This window comes from Odontomachus brunneus, unplaced genomic scaffold, assembly GCF_010583005.1.
Source record: "Odontomachus brunneus isolate Ranch 3 - 2012 unplaced genomic scaffold, Obru_v1 Obru_scaffold_002, whole genome shotgun sequence".
Classification (NCBI taxonomy): Eukaryota; Metazoa; Arthropoda; class Insecta; order Hymenoptera; family Formicidae; genus Odontomachus; species Odontomachus brunneus.
The window spans coordinates 2863971-2881409 of NW_022639452.1; the positions used below are offsets into that span (position 1 = coordinate 2863971).

Here is a 17439-nt window from a genome sequence, read left to right on the forward strand (position 1 = left end):
ATCTACCGCACATTCTTTTTTATCATCATACCTCTAGTTGTCCCGTGACAGCGGCACATCTCGATACTGAAGCGGGGACCGTAGCTCGACCTTCCAAGGGGCCGCGGAACGGTTGTAGCGATGTATAAGTCACAGGAACCGGACTAGCCGACTGCACGCTAGCTAATTCTCTCTTTAATTGAGCCGCGGTACCGCTGTCGGGTGGTAGTTCCTGCCTTCTGAGTTCGAGGGACAATCTGAGTAAGTCCAATTTTCTACTGGATTCCGCGAGGCTTGCCTGAGCCTATAGTAATATTCACCATTTATGTAAACACCCATAAAAAATATATATATCCAACGTAACATATTACAATTATCTACGATACGAGCACACAAAAGGTTATTATTACGCATGTGTACGTGTAGACCAATTCGATATGTGTCATTGATATTTATTAACAGCGCAATCTCGATAATACATCCTTGTTAATTCTCATAAATGCTCCATTTCCAGCAGAATAGCGGGCCCTCGTAGACGATGGATTCTGATAGAAAAAGCTACAGTATAACGTGGAATATTTCGAGAGAGAGATATAAATTAAACACACGAATCACAATATGCGAGTTCTCGCAGTATCCTCTTTGACTAACACGAGGAACAAAGCGTGATTAATATTACGCACCGAACTTGAGAAGACGCGCTCGTGCTGCGCAAGACCTCTGCCACAATCCAGACTTTCGATTACGCGAGAACGCGAAGTCTTACAATTTCGCAATTCACGCAAACTATTTGGCGGTTTTGTAAAATCTAGAAAACCGGTGCATTCGCGAGTATCAAGGAAAACGTCACTCCTTTCGCAATTTGAATCCCGGGTGACGCTCGAGTTCACTCAACGAAGCGGACCGTCCTCTCGCTTCCTCCTCGAAGAACCTCCGGCAATGCTCGCACAAACACGAAGGATTCTTTGCGGGGCCGATGTGATGACCGGGCTTTCGGAACGCGCTAATCACCGCGCCGAACATCGACGCTTTTATGATATGATCAGTCCGTTCCCCGTACGGAGTGGTGAAGGGCGAGGTCACACGGGAAGGTATGGTAGAGGGAAGAGGAGATGGACTCTTCGAGCTGAACGGGCCGATATAATCACGTAGAACGTTGGAATACGGGACGTGATCAGCAGCGTGCGTCGCCACGGGCGCTCGCAGGCGTTCCTTTCGGGCGTTTCTGTCCACCGCCGCCGTCATCGCATCTAAATCAGTCACGTTAGATTCCTCCACTTGACCCTTGCGACCCGTGCGACAAGGGTCTTTTCGAGCGAGTCGCGATCTGTCGTCGCCGGGCACAAAGCTCCAGCCAACGGCGCCGCTCTCGTCAGACTCCTCGGCGCTCTCCGCGGACGACCAAGCCATCTCGTGCTTCTCTAAATACTCCTTCATCTTCTTGTTCCGCAAGAGCTGCCTCCGCTCGATCTGCGGCGATCGCCAAGTTTTGTTCTTGTCCTTGTCGGTTCTCGCGCCGAGATCCATCCGCCGTATCCTGTCGCGATCCGCGGAGTTCGCATACTCAAAGCTGTCGCACGGCGTCAAGCCCGACTTGCTGTTGACTAAGGATTCGATGTCTGAGAATGTGTCCTTCGACGATGTCATAGTTGCCGAGTCGTAAGAGACCGCCGTGCTGGATGACGCCGCGGACCACGGCGCCGAGTCGAGGTCTTGTATGCCGCTGTACGAGCTGAATCGCGACGGGTACAGCGAGCTCAACACCTCGTCGCTGTCGTATCCTTTCGAGCTGGCCAGCGAGGGCATCCTTATCGGTGCGTTTCGGAAACTCGCGCATCGTCGCTCGGCGGTGCGCTTCAGGAACGCATTCTCGTCCTGAAATCCGCGCGGCAAGTTGTTCGTCGCTTGGGTGTGAGTAATCTTCACGTCCTCGTTCTCGAAGACGGTCATCGGTGTGCTGCATTCGTCGTCGCTAGTCCGGTCGTCGCTGGTCAGATCGTCGTCCGATCCTGTGCAGTACACGTCGATATGCACCGTTCGCGACTTGCGCTTGCTGCTGTCTTCTCTCGTCGACGAATCCGATTTCTCTGAATCAGCCGGAGGAGCGGAACCGCTGCTTCTCACTGATGCCGGGGGCGACCGAATCTCCTGCCGAGAGAAGACGATTGTAACACCCTGGCATTCAATGTCGCCGTTGTTAACACGTTGACTGCCGCGTTCATTTGCATTAGTTTTTTGAAGGCTAGATTAAACTGTGTTATATAAGTATATAAGCAATATTTTCTCTTGGTATGCTATTTGCGTGGGTAAAAGTATTCAACTTTTGTCATTGACTAACAAACAAAAACTTTGCCTATAAGCCTTTAAATGTTTCTGAAATATTTAATTATTTATGGATACTAATAATTGATAGTTAATAAATTGTTACATACAATTAGTTACGCTTTATATGCAAATTAACGAGCGACAATATTTCAGTATCGATCATCCCCATGACTCTTCCATAGCAGTCAACGTGTTAACTTCTTCCTTGTTAACGCCCATGAAAGTCGCTCACCTCTTTCTTCTTCTCGTCAGACTGACAGGTGGCACCAGTGGTCGATCTTCTTCTGATTCTACCGCTCCTCACAGTCGACGAAGAGCGCACGGATTCGACGTCGGTGGTTTGCGAAGCAGCGTCCTTGCTGATCGTGGTAGTGGCGGCGGCAGCGGCTCTGTTCGCACTCTTCTCCGCGACCCGCGTGCAAAAGTGCGTGGTGAAGGCGCTCGACGCGGCGCTACCCTCCGCACAATCCTCGCATACTTCGGGCAGCGCGCTGAATTGATATCGCGGGAACAGCTGGTGCGAAGGTCGACGGTGCCAAAAGTCGGCGGACGAGGTCTTTGGAGATCTGACGGGTGATGAAGCGATCTTAGAATTCGCATCCTTGTCTGCACCTTCACTTGCGGTGGACTGCAGCACGATGCTGCATGTGCTCTTGCATCTGCGATTGTATTGTTGAGACGGTCGTCGCGAGGGTAGACTCGAGTACGAGTGCGGGTGCGAGAACTGCTCGCTATTGTAGCCGGAGTCGGTGATGTTAGCTCGGCCTCTCGCGGACGATACGGAGTCGTCGTTTCCGGACGAGCCACCAGATCGTGGTAGAGTGTACGACCCGGCAGATGACCTTTGAGGCGGTCTCTCGGGCGGCGTGGACGTGAAGAGTATATTTCCGCGTTGAAAGCCGAAGCCACCGGCGCTGTCGCTACCGCTGTGAAGTGACGACGACGAGGACACGACGTTGGACGCGGCTGGTGCCGGCGCTGGTATCGGTGTGGCAGTCGCCGAGTTCGTCTCGCTCGTGTTCCAACGGCATATCATGCGGATGCCAGCCGCGTCGGTGGTGGTGGTAGTGCCTGGCGGCACTCGCACGGTCTCGGAGGTCACCGCGTTGCCGCGGCGGATCGTGACTTCGGCGCGCACGAGCCACGGCGGCACCTGGGAGCCATCGTCGTCCGAATTACTCTGACGTCTGTACATCTCGGCCACCGACGATCACGCGCCGTCATCCACCGCGAGACATTATCGTTCAGTCCACGATGCCGCCGCCATGAGACCGTCGCATCCTCCGAGCGATCCTCCCGCTTCTCCTTCTTCTCCTCTGACCAGAGGAGACGATGATGCGCTGCTCCCGTCCGTATTCTTCTTCTGTTCATGGATTTCAAGTCGTCCGTCGCGCGAGGATGCACCAAGTTCCGTTGCGATGACTGCTACGTGCAACAACAACACCTGCGCTCGCTCATCTGATCTTCCTCGATTACTTCGCGATGTACCGACGGGAGGATCTTATATAATAACGTCTATTTGCGAGCGCGCCGCGCTCGTGCTGCGCCTTCTTCACGAACTCTCCTTCGTAGCGCAGTTTTTCCCGGAAGGATGGCAATACTGCGATATTGCATCGCCCACGATCTATTTTCGGGTCGGACGGTTCGGTTTCCGTACTCCGAGAACTATCCAAGTGCGTTTCTTTTCGCTCCCACGTCGCGACGAGACGTCTAACGCGGATGTCTGATGAAGACTCGCCGCGAGAGCTCGTGTCACTTTACTCCTCTCGTGTTCAGCTGCTCTTTTCCTCTCCGTGTTCCTCGAACAGGTATCTCTCGCGCTCGATTTCGTCGACGACGATCGCTCTATAATAATTCACGCACGTCTTCGCGCGTTGCACAATACTTCCACGATTGTCGCAACCACACCACTACTGCGATGCTCCCTCTTGCAAAGGCAACAAACTGAGCGATATAGAGCGACCACGCGATACGTATAATTAGCACAATATAAATTTGGAGCAACGTACAGTCGCGTGCTAAGAATATGTCTGGAAGTAAGGTGGCACTTTTACATACGACGACTTTTGCCCACCGACGCAATAATGACGACTGCGATGCGGCCGGGCCAAGAAGCCAATCCAGCCCAGCCCAGCCAGGCAGATGCAACACGTCTGTGAAAATCAACTTCGCCACCAACTTCCCCGGAAACTGTATGAACGATTCGGTCACTCGTGGACACCTCGTGGAACGGAGTCTTGCTTAGTTCGTGGTTCTCGATTAATCGGTTCTGAAAAAGTTGTGCGCGTCGCAACACGCGACTGGCCGAGCGCGTCCGCGGATTAAACAGGATTGGAACTTCCGCCCTCGAGGTGAACGAGTATCTTGACAACTTAAATCGATTCTGAAGCAGACGCCAGTCTTCTTGGAGTGTAGCATTTTGAGAGATGAGAAAAAAGAGGGAGGCAGAGAAACAGATAGAGGGGGAAAGAGAGGAACGTCCAACGAGGCGAACGGCTGTGGGCGGCTTCGCGTCAGTCTTCGGATGTTCAGATCATAATTAATGGCTGCGATTATTCGGACGCGGGGTCGATATCTTCCTGGGTATCCACTTGACGGGCGTGCACATTTCACGAGCGCCTCCTTCGCGATCGGCCGGTGCACATGTCGTTGGTTTATCGCGGTGCTTACGACGACTGGGTGATGCCAGTTCTCCTCGAGAGATGGTAACTAAGCGCGACCCGAAAAGGCGTCACGAGAGACGGCGGGGCAGCGGGAAATTGGGAGAGCTATTTTGAGAGAGGCGCGTACACGTCGTCGTCGTGGTGCTCTCTCCTCTCTCCTCTCTCTGTCTCTATCTCTCTTTCCACGCCGACCGTCGCCCTGACGCCGCGATCCGGATGTACGAAGAGTCGTTTTCGTACCGGCGCACATCCGAGAAACGACTTCTCGCCGAAATCTCGGTAACGTTTGCGCGAGGCAAACGTTGGACATCGGTCTTAACGTTGGAACTGCCAAAGCAGTTAAAATAACGCGTTTGTAATTTCTGACAAAAATTAGTTAAACTTATAACAATGCTTTTTGCATTTTCAATATTGTGGCGCTGAATAAAATCAAATATAAATTTCTTCTCCCTTGAATTACGTATTTTTCCAGAAATCTCATTTTAATTGTTCTGATAGAAATAAGTCGTCGAGTATTGATGTCGAACTATTAAAAGATTATTCTGAAAACTGAGTACCTCTACAGCTTACGCTCGATGTTGAGAATTTTCTCTCACTCGGACATTTTCATACGCGACATTACCTACGAGCACTCGTCGCGCTGTCGCTGGAAACGCAGGAATCGCTAGCGCGCATTGTATTTTTCCTCGAGGTGGTGAAATGTCAAACGATTTCGTCACTATTACCGTTTCGAAATCACCCCGTCAGAGAAGTGACGTAAACGGTTTCCCTCTAACGCCGCGCACACACATGCACACGCCGCGCATTTACAAGAATCTTTTCGAGATTGCGTGTCACACGAGTTCCGCCATCGCGTAGACGGACAACTGCGATTTCGAGAAGAAACTGCAGCACCTACCTCAGTCAGAGCCTTCTTATCAGCGACTTTGGCACTTTGTAGAAGACGTATCACGTTCTTGGCACCTTCCACGACAGCCGCCTCTATCCGCAATCGATGCCGCAGCTCCTCCACCCTCTCCTCCAACGCAAGCTCCAAGCTGGGCTCGTACCTATCTGTAAAGCGTTATTACGTTTATTGACGCTGCACAGTCAGCGACGATGGTCCGCAGCTGACGCGGCTAATCGTTATCCCCGGCTGAGCAGCCGTTTATCGACCGCGAACGATTGTCCCCTTGCGTAACGCGCGTAACGCGCCACCCACGCGCTTCATGTCGCGCGGCGCAAAGTGCAAACCGTTACCGTCGGAACAACGAACGTGTATCCTTCTTCCGCGAACAATGCGTCTCCTTCCAAGAAACCGTCCGTTTGTTCGATGACTCGCGCGCTACGCAACATTGTTGCGCGCCTTCCTGTGTGCTGAATGCATCGCGCGGCACAAACACACCCCCGCGGTGAGATACGCTGCGTGTTCTGGGGCAGTTTCATTGCCGCAGTAAATGTCAGCTCACTGTCCCGTCGCGCCGACGGACGTAAACTTCAAGCGGGTAACAATGAGAGACGCGTGCACAGCTTAACACCCTGGTCGTGCGCAAACAATCGGAACGCGAAGTCGGAACGCTACAATAGCCGCGCATCCGAGACTGTTTAACAGAGAGGAGGCCTCTGACGCGCGAGAACGCGTCGTATCAGCGGTTAAATAAACGCGATATTTTTAGCGGCGCCTCCATTATCTGCGCAACGGCATAGATACCACGAGTAAGCGAGGTAACAACTCGTCGTTTGGATATTTCCAATCGTATCGGCTACGAGGTAAAAAGAAGGAAAGGAAGAAAGAGAATTTGCTTGCTTAGCTTCTTAGAGAAGCGCTTTTGAAGGTTACAATTTTATATATATACTCGACACTCCTCTTTCCTCTCGACGAGATCTTACTCTCGCCGTTTGTTCGACCGGTTTGCACGCAAAAAATTGTTGTTAGCAACAAAGCACATGTACCTTTGTTACTAGTCGCCTCGCCGTTCGGCGGCGGCGCGTCGCCCCGCGCGTGTTGCTGCTGCCGCGCTTGGCGCACCTTCACGATTCGCATCCGTAGGAACTCGATTTTGGCGCGGGAATCGTCCAGCATCTGTTGAGCCTCCTGCAGCAACTTCTTGTCGCGATGGCCGCTCGTCAAGCTCTGTATCATGTTTTCAGCACCCTGCTTGACCTGAAAATGAAGGAAGGAGGAGATCAGAGAACATTCCATTTCCATCGTATTACGATCCATTTATCTGTCTCTCTTAACCTGTTATGATCGTAAATGAACCGTTTGAAACCGGTATCGATTTTACAATTTGATGCATTCGCTCAAATCACGCAAAAATCCGAGCCATCGTCTCGAATAAAGAAGCAAAATGAGAGATGATTATGCGCAGTTTATGCTCCTGCATTAATTAACGCTTCTGCCTTAACATATAATAACTGAAAACCCCGCAACGCGTTACTCTAATTATTCCGAATCCGCGTACGCGCGCACGCAGTGCGCGTGTGTGTGTGTGCATGTGTGTGATGTAACGAGAGATTATTTTTAGTAGGGGGGAAAAACTGAGAGCGACTCACTGCGCTGACTCACGCGAGGCCGATACGTAAGAAAAGTGAAAGAGAACTACCGAAGTTCTGCGTAATCATCCGGAAAGCGCCGAGCAATTACTCCGCCGATGATTACTTCGCGCGCGCATTAACGAGAAATATCGATAATTACACTAATAGAGACATACGATGCTCCGTTATCGGGTTTTCTCGATATCATGGTTGAAGTCTCACGATAACACGGCCGAGAGCCATGCGAGCGCGAAATAAATTGAGACCTATTTGCGAGATGAAAACACGCGAGATTTCGACGCTGCGTGAGGCGAACGCGCTCTCAGAGCTCGTGGAGGCGACGTCTCTCACCTTCAGTTCGATATTGAGCTGCTTCTCCAAGGACAGAAGACGAAGATCCGTGAATAGACCTTCCTGACTCGGCGACGAAGGCCCCATCGGTGATAGAGGCGTGTCTGCAACAAAAATAGACGTTCACCGAATGAAAGAATCCAATATCATCTAGCGTAATGGCCGCGTGACGTACGTCTCGTACGTCCGCGCCGAACGACGAAAAAATTCGCCGCCCCGACGTGTCGCCGCAAAACCCATTTCCCGCGAACGTCCCGCGAACGGAGACTCTGTTCTGGTCGAAAGCTAAATATGCCTTTCTAGCTCTTCAGATATTGTACCTTCAGATATTGAACCATTTAATTGGATATGGAGCGCATCTGAGGATGACCTTGGCATAATCTTAAATATAAGATCGGACCTGAGGCCCTACCCTGGTCGCGTGTCAAACACAAAATATATTTTTCTGATTCTCAAACTAAAGCAACGTTGACACTCGTATAAGAAAACGAAACGTTGAATTAAAAGGGCATGCTTAATGGACGCGCCTCTGCTTTCTTCTAGGTCAGTATTCATGGTCAGATCTTATATTTATGTTCCTCACAAGTTCATCTTCAGACGCTATATAAATAATTTCATCAGCTACGGAGTCAGTTAAGCTCATTTGAAGATCGGGACAAATCTGAAGTCAATCTTAAATGTAAGATCAGAATCTGTGAATGTCGGTTCAAGTCTACTCCGCTTTCTCACGCTCGACATCCTGCTTCGTAGTTTGAGCGTAGATTTCGCTATAATTTCGGGCGCAAACGCCACTATTTGATGCGTCCCCACGTAACGTATCCGACGGTTCCCCACCGATAGCGAGATCGTAGACGACGCCGCTCGAATCCTACTTTCCATAACCCGGCGCTGACACGTTGAAGACATACCGACTCCCACGTATCCGAGCAGTACATGGTTACCGAGTACATGGGGAGTGTGGAGAAAAAAGTGATGTTCCGCTTTGTTTCAGCCACGCACCGTTATGAATTTCCCATTGCTTCCTTTCCACCACGCTAACACGCGCGCATGCACGCCGCTGTCTATCACAAACGTCTACGAGACGCGACGTGAAAGAGCGCGGAGAGGATGATATCGCGAGATGCCCGACACGCTGGAATATCGTTATGTATGCAAATAAACCCGCGGCCACAATCCATATACGCGGCGCGGCACAATATTTATAATGCGCATTAATGCAATGTATGCGTATAGCGACGTGAGCGAGAGAGAGCAGGCACTTAACTCGCGCCGGAACGGTGTGTGGGAAACGCGACTCGTAATTATGAGCATTATTTCCGCGCCAGCCGGAACTCCTGACAATTACATTCGTCAATGCGTCTTACGTAATCGTGTCGTTCTGTCTTTCGTCGTTCTACACGTTCCTACGATAAATGTAGACGCGCTCTCTAATGTGTTCTTAATTGCGAGTCTAAGGATGTTAGCGCGATGTCGTCATATTTCGGACAGATACTCGGCATACAGTATTTCCCTGTCGTTATGGAGTCGAAACGAAACATTTCACGGACTTCAATTAAACGTCACGCAGCGCGATAAAAGAGAAATTGAAACGGTCGTTATAAAACGATATGAATAATTCAAATAAAACGTCGTCCTCGCGTTGCAATTTATCTGGCGAGATAACACGAGCTGTAACAACTCTAATGCCGTGACGTTATCCCGATAGACTGACGTACTTTACACACAGCAAGTTTAAGTCACGTATTAAATCACGAATTTCAATAAGGTGCGATAAATCGTTTAGTTCTTTATGGCTGATCAGTTAGCAATCGAATTTATCGTCACACAAAATGACGAAATAAAAATACGAAAAAAATGATAAAAATTTGCTCAAAACAATACGTCATAAACGCAATACAAACATCTGAGTGTGACTCAGTGAGGCCAAGTTCTACAACATCCGTTTGATTTTAACTACCGGTTAAGTCCCAATAGTGATTAGTTAATTCTGATTAACTCTTCTTAATGTCAAATGCGATTGATCCAACGGAATAACCAGCCAATTAAGTTAACTGGAGATTGTAGAATTGGGTCTCAGTGAATTTGTTGTTGCGTCAATGCACCAAAGATTTACATTATCGTGTGATGTGACTTTAATAATTAATTCAATGTCTCATATCTGCTTCATAAATGTAACGAGAAGAATTGTAGTAAAGTTCCCGTCATCGCGACTATCTCACGTCGTGATAATCATGAAAGTCTATCTGAGTATTTGACTCGATCCTCGCGAATGCGCGATTTACGCCGGCCGTTACGCTACTTTTACTCGCATTACTCGCGGCGCACACAGTCACGTGTGCGAGCGCGACACACGAATTCAGCTCGTTAGAGCCGATGTGGGGCGCTTTTTCCTCCATTCAAGTATGCCCATTATGCGCCCCGTACCTGGCCGCTACGTACGCGGGAAGCCTCCGGTGGACACGTGTGTGCGGCGGCGTGTGCACGCTTCCACGATTTCCCTCTGCGCGCACAGCACACGCACGTTGGGATAAACGACGCGTAGTACCCGTTCGACGCCAATGGACGGACGGACGGACGGACACACGCTCTCTCGCACCGTCTATGCACACGAGAGCATGCCGGCATATCCGAATAAGGCGATGTAGAGGGTAGGTGCGAGGAGGGGGCGAGGAGGGGCGAGGGGGAGCGGATGCACTCGATTTTTCACGCGATGCCTCAAACGCCACGTCCGTCGAAAAAGTATGCTAATCGCCGGCTGGGGAGAACTAGAAATCGCGCTCGACAGCCGCGAGGGGCACGCGAACGCCATCCCGTCTATTCTGATATTCGCGATATCGTTTCTATTACCTCGTCACGAACGGAATACATATTCCGGGAAGTCCTGCGAATGCGCCTAGATTAGATAAAGGCGGAATTGGCATCACAGAAGGACATTGTATCTCAAACACGTCATTTCTGCATAAATTTGCATGTCTGACGGAAGAGAGAACACATCTTGCGAGACTCGCCTAAAGAGACGCATATGTATGACAACGATCATTTTTCTTCGTCTACTCTCTCTAAATTTCTTTGAGTGGAATCTCACTCAAAACGAGCGAAAAGTCGCGGTATTTTCACTCGAAGCGATGGTGAAAATACGCGAAATCGCAAGAGTGAATGTTTCACTCGAGCTTAGAGCGGACTCCAGCTCTATTATGTGAGAAGCTACATTCACTCTTCTCATTAAATCTCTGTTCTATATCACACTGTTCTACATATCGAACAATCGATCGATTTAGAGTAATTACAATCGATTAGAGTGAATATCTTTCTATGATGGTAGAGTATATCAGATTCACTCTTCAATTTCAAGTGATATTCCCTCGACAATTCACGATGGAAAATTCGCTCTATATATGGAGAAAATATTGTAGTAAAGATTACAAAAAATTTTTGCAATCTTAGGCCATACAGAATTGTAACTGGAATCACTATATATCTGTTTAAAAATATTACGCACGTTTGATGTTTTACTGCAAAATTATTGTAATCGTTTGAATATTCTTTTTATATATCAGGTAGATCGTAAAATTTACTACATCTACAGCAATTTCTACTACAATTTCAGTATAGTTCAATTTTACAAAAAACATTGTAATGAGAAATATAATTTTAACGTAATTTTTGCTACAAAATTTTTTCGATGTATGATCGGAAAATCGCTTGAAATGGAAAAATTTGATGGTAACTCTATTTTTTGAGTGAAATCCCACTTCAAGAAATTCAGATAATACTACAAACTCTAAGTTTTGCAAAATCACGTAAGAAATACAGGATAGGCCGTGAGGGAAGGTTTCCCAAATAAATACGGATTCATCAATGCCTGATTGTCACCCGAACCGCTCAGAGTTATTCGACGAATAAATCTCGCTCATAAATAAACAAGCGCAGCTGATCGACCTTGCGCGTTCGATATCGTTAGCAGTTCTCTCGGACAATCGAAGGGCGGCTATTGTTTCCGCGGTTCGCACGAGGGAGGTGGACACACGTCGAGAAAATCGCGCGAGCGAGCGAGAAAGAGAGAGAGAGAGAGAGAGAGAGAGAGAGAGAGAGAGAGAGAGAGAGAGAAACGGGAGGCCGAGTCAGCAGGCTGGCAAACGAATGCATGTACGCGCATACAAGGCGTCTACAATGCAGCGAAAACGACGACGAGTGCGGAGGTGGAGGAGAAGAGGAGAGGAGGCGGCGGGCATAAAAGAGTTCGCGGGGACAATGCGACTCCGCATCGAGAGCTCCGCGAAACCGTGTCATTAGCGCAGCGCGGCCGAACACGTGCTCCATTATACGCCACGTTCCTGCCCTTGCCACACGCGGAGGCCGGCGACAAAGGCTTTCCTTGTTTCTGACACCAACACCGTCGTCGCACACCGTCGTCGCACACCGTCGTCGTCGTCGTCGTCGTCGCGTCATCCGACCACCCACCTCCCTCATCCAGCAGTATCCGTTCTTCTTCATCCCCTTGCGCGTTTCCCGCCAGGGGAAACTATCGCAAAGAGTTGTCGATGCATTGGTGTGCGTTCGAGAAGAAAAAAGGAAGAAAAGATAGGGGGAGGAGAAAGAGGAGACGACAGCACGAGAGCTTCAAAGTGCCTCCTCCGCTGCTCTCTTCCCTCTCGTTGCCACTTTCGTTAGTTCAACGACCCCGACACGAGTCGCACGCAACCCTCTTTCAGAGGGAGAATGCGTGCGCTCCCGAGGAGGAGTCCCCTCGGCGTCCCGGGCTGCGGATAATTGCTCTCCGCTAGCCGTTCGCAGCGAAGGGCTGCGGCCGCCAAGTGGCGATGGTTATGCAAAATGCAGCGGCGACGCAGCAACCAAGTGCATTGTCACGGGTCTTACGCGCTTCGCACGCAGGAAGCAACGACGACGACTACGACGAAGCATCCTGTATCTCCCTCAGCCTCAGTCTCTCGATGCGAGGGGTACGCGCAAACCGCGCGCGCGGCTCGAAAATTCGCGTAATTGAGGCTCCGCACGCCGCGGCCGGACATTATACGGTAATTCTCGGTAGTTACACGCGTAACCACGATACGCATTACGCTATCTCGCTGTGTACCCGAGGTCTTCCTTCCTCGCCGACCCATTCATAACTTGGCTCGCATCAAAGCCGCCCCGTGTGTGCGCGAGCGTGAGTTAGCGATACGTTCATGAAGCGTGACATACACACATACACACACGCACACACGCCGAAGGGGGAAAAGAAACTCTCCTCGTGCAGTGCGTTAAATGCATGTAAGAAGCGATTGTTCGTTGTTTGCGATGTTTGTCCGCAACATCCTTATTACGGCATTGATTAAAATAATTACCGCAGCTCCGCAAACCGGCGAGAGTGCGAGAATCTCCGAGCGTTTTATTTATACGTCTAAAAGCGAGCTCGCACGACGTCACGTTGTTCTGTGTACACGTGTGCCTACGTGCATGTGTGTGCGTTCCTGGCATGTCGTCATGTAACAAACGCTTGCGTCAAGTAAAACGCAACGCGACGAAACGTATTATTAACCGTTCAGAATTGTTGTTTCCTAAGGTACAAAAAGTCGCATTTAATTACCAGCATTCATCGGAGGAGAATGGTACAAGAAGACTTTTTTTTCTCAATAACGTCGGCAGTTACGACATTCTCAGTCGCGATCGGAGTGACGTACGATGCTCGCTCGCTCGACATGCGTGTGCGTGCGTCCGTACGGCTGAAACGCAACGATTTAACACCTTGTAATATTCCTCAGAGGAGGAGAACGCTCCGGTAACCTTTGGCGCGGCGGCTCGGTCTTTATCGCGCATCGGGGGCAAATTTTACCATAAACACGCCCGAGGAGCCGATTTACATAAACGCACGGCAAAAGCGTACTCGCGCGGGGGAGGGGGAGAAATTAGCATATGCCTCAAAAAACCTACGCGCGTAACCCGGGGCGTCGCGCGGCGAAGTAGCAGTTAAGTTATTAGCGCGGAGCCACCGTTCGAGAAAATCGCGATAGCGCTCCGGTAGAAAGTGCAACGTTCGAGAAATAAAAATCAAAAGAGGAAAAGAGAGAGGGAAAGAGAGAGAAGCGCCGCTGACCGGCGAAAATCGCTCCGAATTATCCGACACGCTCGAATAATAATCGCGGACGCGGTGTCGGCGACGCAGTCGTCGTCGTCGTCGTTGTCGAGATTTGTCGAGATGACGGATCCGTACACGGAAAAAATATTGTAGTAATTACAATAACTTTGTACACTGAGAAAAAGAGTGATTAATGAGACTTGGCTTGGGCGACCAAAATTACGTTCAGGTAAATGTTTAGTCGATTGAGCGAATTATATGACTGCTCTGACGAGCGTTATCAATTGATTCAATGATTGTGATCTGGCCAATAACTGTATTAACGCAACTTATTGTCGCGCTAACGCGTAATTTGTTCGATAATATTTCTTTGAAAAAGCGGGTAACCATTGATTTCGTCAACAGAGATTTCGCTACAGTGCAGTGAAAAGTGAAACGTGTTTGTATGTGTATGTATGTGTATGTATATATGACACTTTTCAACAAATATATACAGTATTTCCTGCCATCATTTCTATAGTCCAAGATTACAAAATTTCGTTGCGATTTATACATGGCGACAATTTGAGCGAATCGACGTCCTCGATCGGGAAGTTTGATGAGCGTTGATGAAGTCTGATAGCTGAGCTCGACGCGTCCGTCGCTCCAGTTATACGGAAGCGCGATGCGCTACACTGCCGAGCGCAGTGTGGCATTACGACGCGCATCCGGAGGGGCAGACCTCACGTTACGGAACACACCAAGTTGCATTACGTCTGTGCTATACATGTATCGGAAAGTGCCGGAACGTTCGGTTTTAACGGTGCACTCTCAAGCGTTCTGACAAATTACATGTGCCCTTGAAACTTCTTCCAATGAAATTCCACTCGAAAAGTAGAGTGACAGCGCCGAGGCACTCCGGTCTGTATGACTTTTCATTTACACAGCGGGGATTCCTCCACTATAAATCGTCGAGCAGAGATTTTCAATCAAAGTAACAGAATAAATATGATCTGTATTTCACTCTCAGTAAAACAAATTCACTCTGATTGATTGAATTTCTTTTTATTTCCTTACGGGTGAATCCTTTGCACTCGTGTGTCTTTTTAGTTTTAGCAACTAAGAGAACGTTAATTGTCTTATTTACTTTCTGAAGATCATATAATTAAGAAACACATAGAAGAAATCGAGACAAGATCTTACAAAATCTAAAAAGTTGCAAACTTACAAAACCAAAAATTTATATGCATTTCTTTCTTATATTCTGCATAAAGAGCAGGTTGAAAAATTGATTGCGAACTGATTAATATACTGGGCCAAAATAATTACGAATGTAAAGAATTAAGAATTCATTGTATACATGCAGAAAATATTGTAGTGAAAATTACGTTAAAATTCATTTTACTATGTTTTTCATAAAGCTAGACTATATTGAAATTGTAGTACAAATTATTATATATGTAATAAATTTGACAATCCACTTAATATTATAATTGCTTGAATGTAAAAAAACATTTAATTTAATTTTTTATTAATTTTTCAGTAGAATATCAAACATTTATAACATTTTTAAATAAATGTACAATATTTTCGATCATAATTCTATTTCAAAATTAATAATTCCCAATTCAAAGATTACACAAATTTTGTCGTATAATTTTTACTACAATATTTTTTCCATATATAGATTCAGGTTAAGCATTCATTGCTGATTCGCAGTGCGATCACAAGTGAGTAACAGTATATTCGCTATTGCTTCGAACGAATTCGTTTAGAGTGATATCTCACTCCTAGAAATTTAGAGAGTGCATGCGTATACATCGAGCTGATCGATTATCGCGTCATTGTTACGTCATCCAGTATACGAACGACTATAAACAGAAATGTTGTCTCTCGCGAACTGCCGGTATTTCAATTGCGAACATTGCAAAAGCGTTCGGTTAGGTCATACGTCTGCGGCGACAGTGTTCTCGGCGCTTGAACGCCAATGGCCCGAGTGACTTATTTAGTTACGAACTATACGTGGCCACTTAAAATTTATTAACTCGTAAATGCCCGGGCGGTACCGTTACTATGTTACGAACGCGGTCGCTCGTTCGATAAACTGCACTTCATAAATTCATACGGTATCACGCGCGGACAATAAAACCCGCGCACGATCGATCCGGCTTACAAAATCTAGCAAAATTTTACGAACGTATCGCACCAAACCGCGCGTGTGTGTGTGTGTGTGTGTGTGTGTGTGTGTGTGTGTGTGTGTGTGAATGTATGTGTGTGTGATTCATCTCGGGAGTTTCCCCGCGCGGCAGGATTTTCGCGATAATCCGAGCGAACTGCGCGAGATAACAGCGCGGCGAGTACAGGCAACAAATGATCTCCAAAACGAACACGAGCGACTCCGTCCCCACGGCGAATTGCGTCAACTCGTTTTGTTCTCGACACACACGTGCGGATTCGTATCTCAGACAAAAAAAAAAGAAGAGGATCAACGTCCAAGTCGTCACCGATTTCTTTTGCGCGGAAGTTTCCAAAATCGCACATGCCACGTGCAGTACTTCAACGATCAAAGAGCACAATTCACGGCTCGACCTCGGCGTATTTTTGGATCCTCGAAAAATCCTCATCGTAAAACATCCCATCCCAAGAGGAAATCTCTCCGCATCATCGAGGTACCCGAAAGTTCGTTCTCCGACGAGCGACTACGTGTCCGCATCGCGGGATCTTAAATCGGGTCCGAGAGGGTCCGGACAGGTAGTCCGCGGAGATCCGGGCGGTCGAGCAGCAGGAGCGAGAGAGAGAGAGAGAGAGAGAGAGAGAGAGGAAAGGGGGAGGAAGATCGGGAGGGTTTCCCCCGAGAGTGCCGGCGATGGAATGCGAAATCGTGGGTTCGGTTCGGTCCAGGTCGTAACGCGATCTCGATCCACGAGGAGAGGCGAGATGGTCGAGAGGCTGGGGGAGCGGGCTCAGGGGCTACGTACGCACGTGTAACGGTACCGCCGTGAACGAACGAACGAACGAAGGAGCGATCGCTCGATCCGATCGCCTCTCTTCTCTCGTAACGCGCGCTCTCGATCGTCTTGATCGTCTCGCACGTCGCGCAAGTCTACATGGATGTGTGTGCGTTTCTCGATGCACGCACACGCACGAAAGAGCATTTTCGCCGTTGTGCGCGTTATTATATACGACTCGCGTCATCTCGCATCTCTCGGCAGAACTGGAAAGTGAACGAGCGTGGTAGTAGAGTCGGTGTCTGCGGCTTGCATCTCTTCGCCATCCTCGAGAGAGATCCCGAGGAAGGAAAGAGAAGCGCGCGCCGGTACTTTCTCTCGATCCGGATCGTTTCGGGTGAACGCGAAAATCGGCTCTCTCGTGCTGCGCGCGCGGTAACGATCGGCGATCTCACCCAAGGCATCGATCGTGTACTTTTTCCCTTGGGTGAGTTCGTGAAAAGTGAAAAATTCCATTGCAAAAATTCAATCAAATTTTTCACGCGGTTCACATTAGAGGTTTCGTGATCGGGAGGGCTCGTCTCCTAGGACGAAGAACGTT

At 48.7% G+C, this 17439-nt stretch overlaps 1 protein-coding gene across 1 annotated transcript in view; it reads right to left on the reverse strand.

Moving 5' to 3' along the window:
* LOC116840782 (serine/threonine-protein kinase N-like) overlaps nucleotides 1-17439 on the reverse strand; it is a 32434-nt gene that overhangs the window by 4492 nt on the left and 10503 nt on the right. Inside the window, 7 exon segments of the mRNA XM_032807967.1 lie at nucleotides 32-283; nucleotides 991-2127; nucleotides 2537-3729; nucleotides 5288-5294; nucleotides 5854-6020; nucleotides 6900-7110; nucleotides 7836-7939. Of these exon segments, the coding sequence (XP_032663858.1) occupies nucleotides 32-283; nucleotides 991-2127; nucleotides 2537-3729; nucleotides 5288-5294; nucleotides 5854-6020; nucleotides 6900-7110; nucleotides 7836-7939 (3071 nt within the window).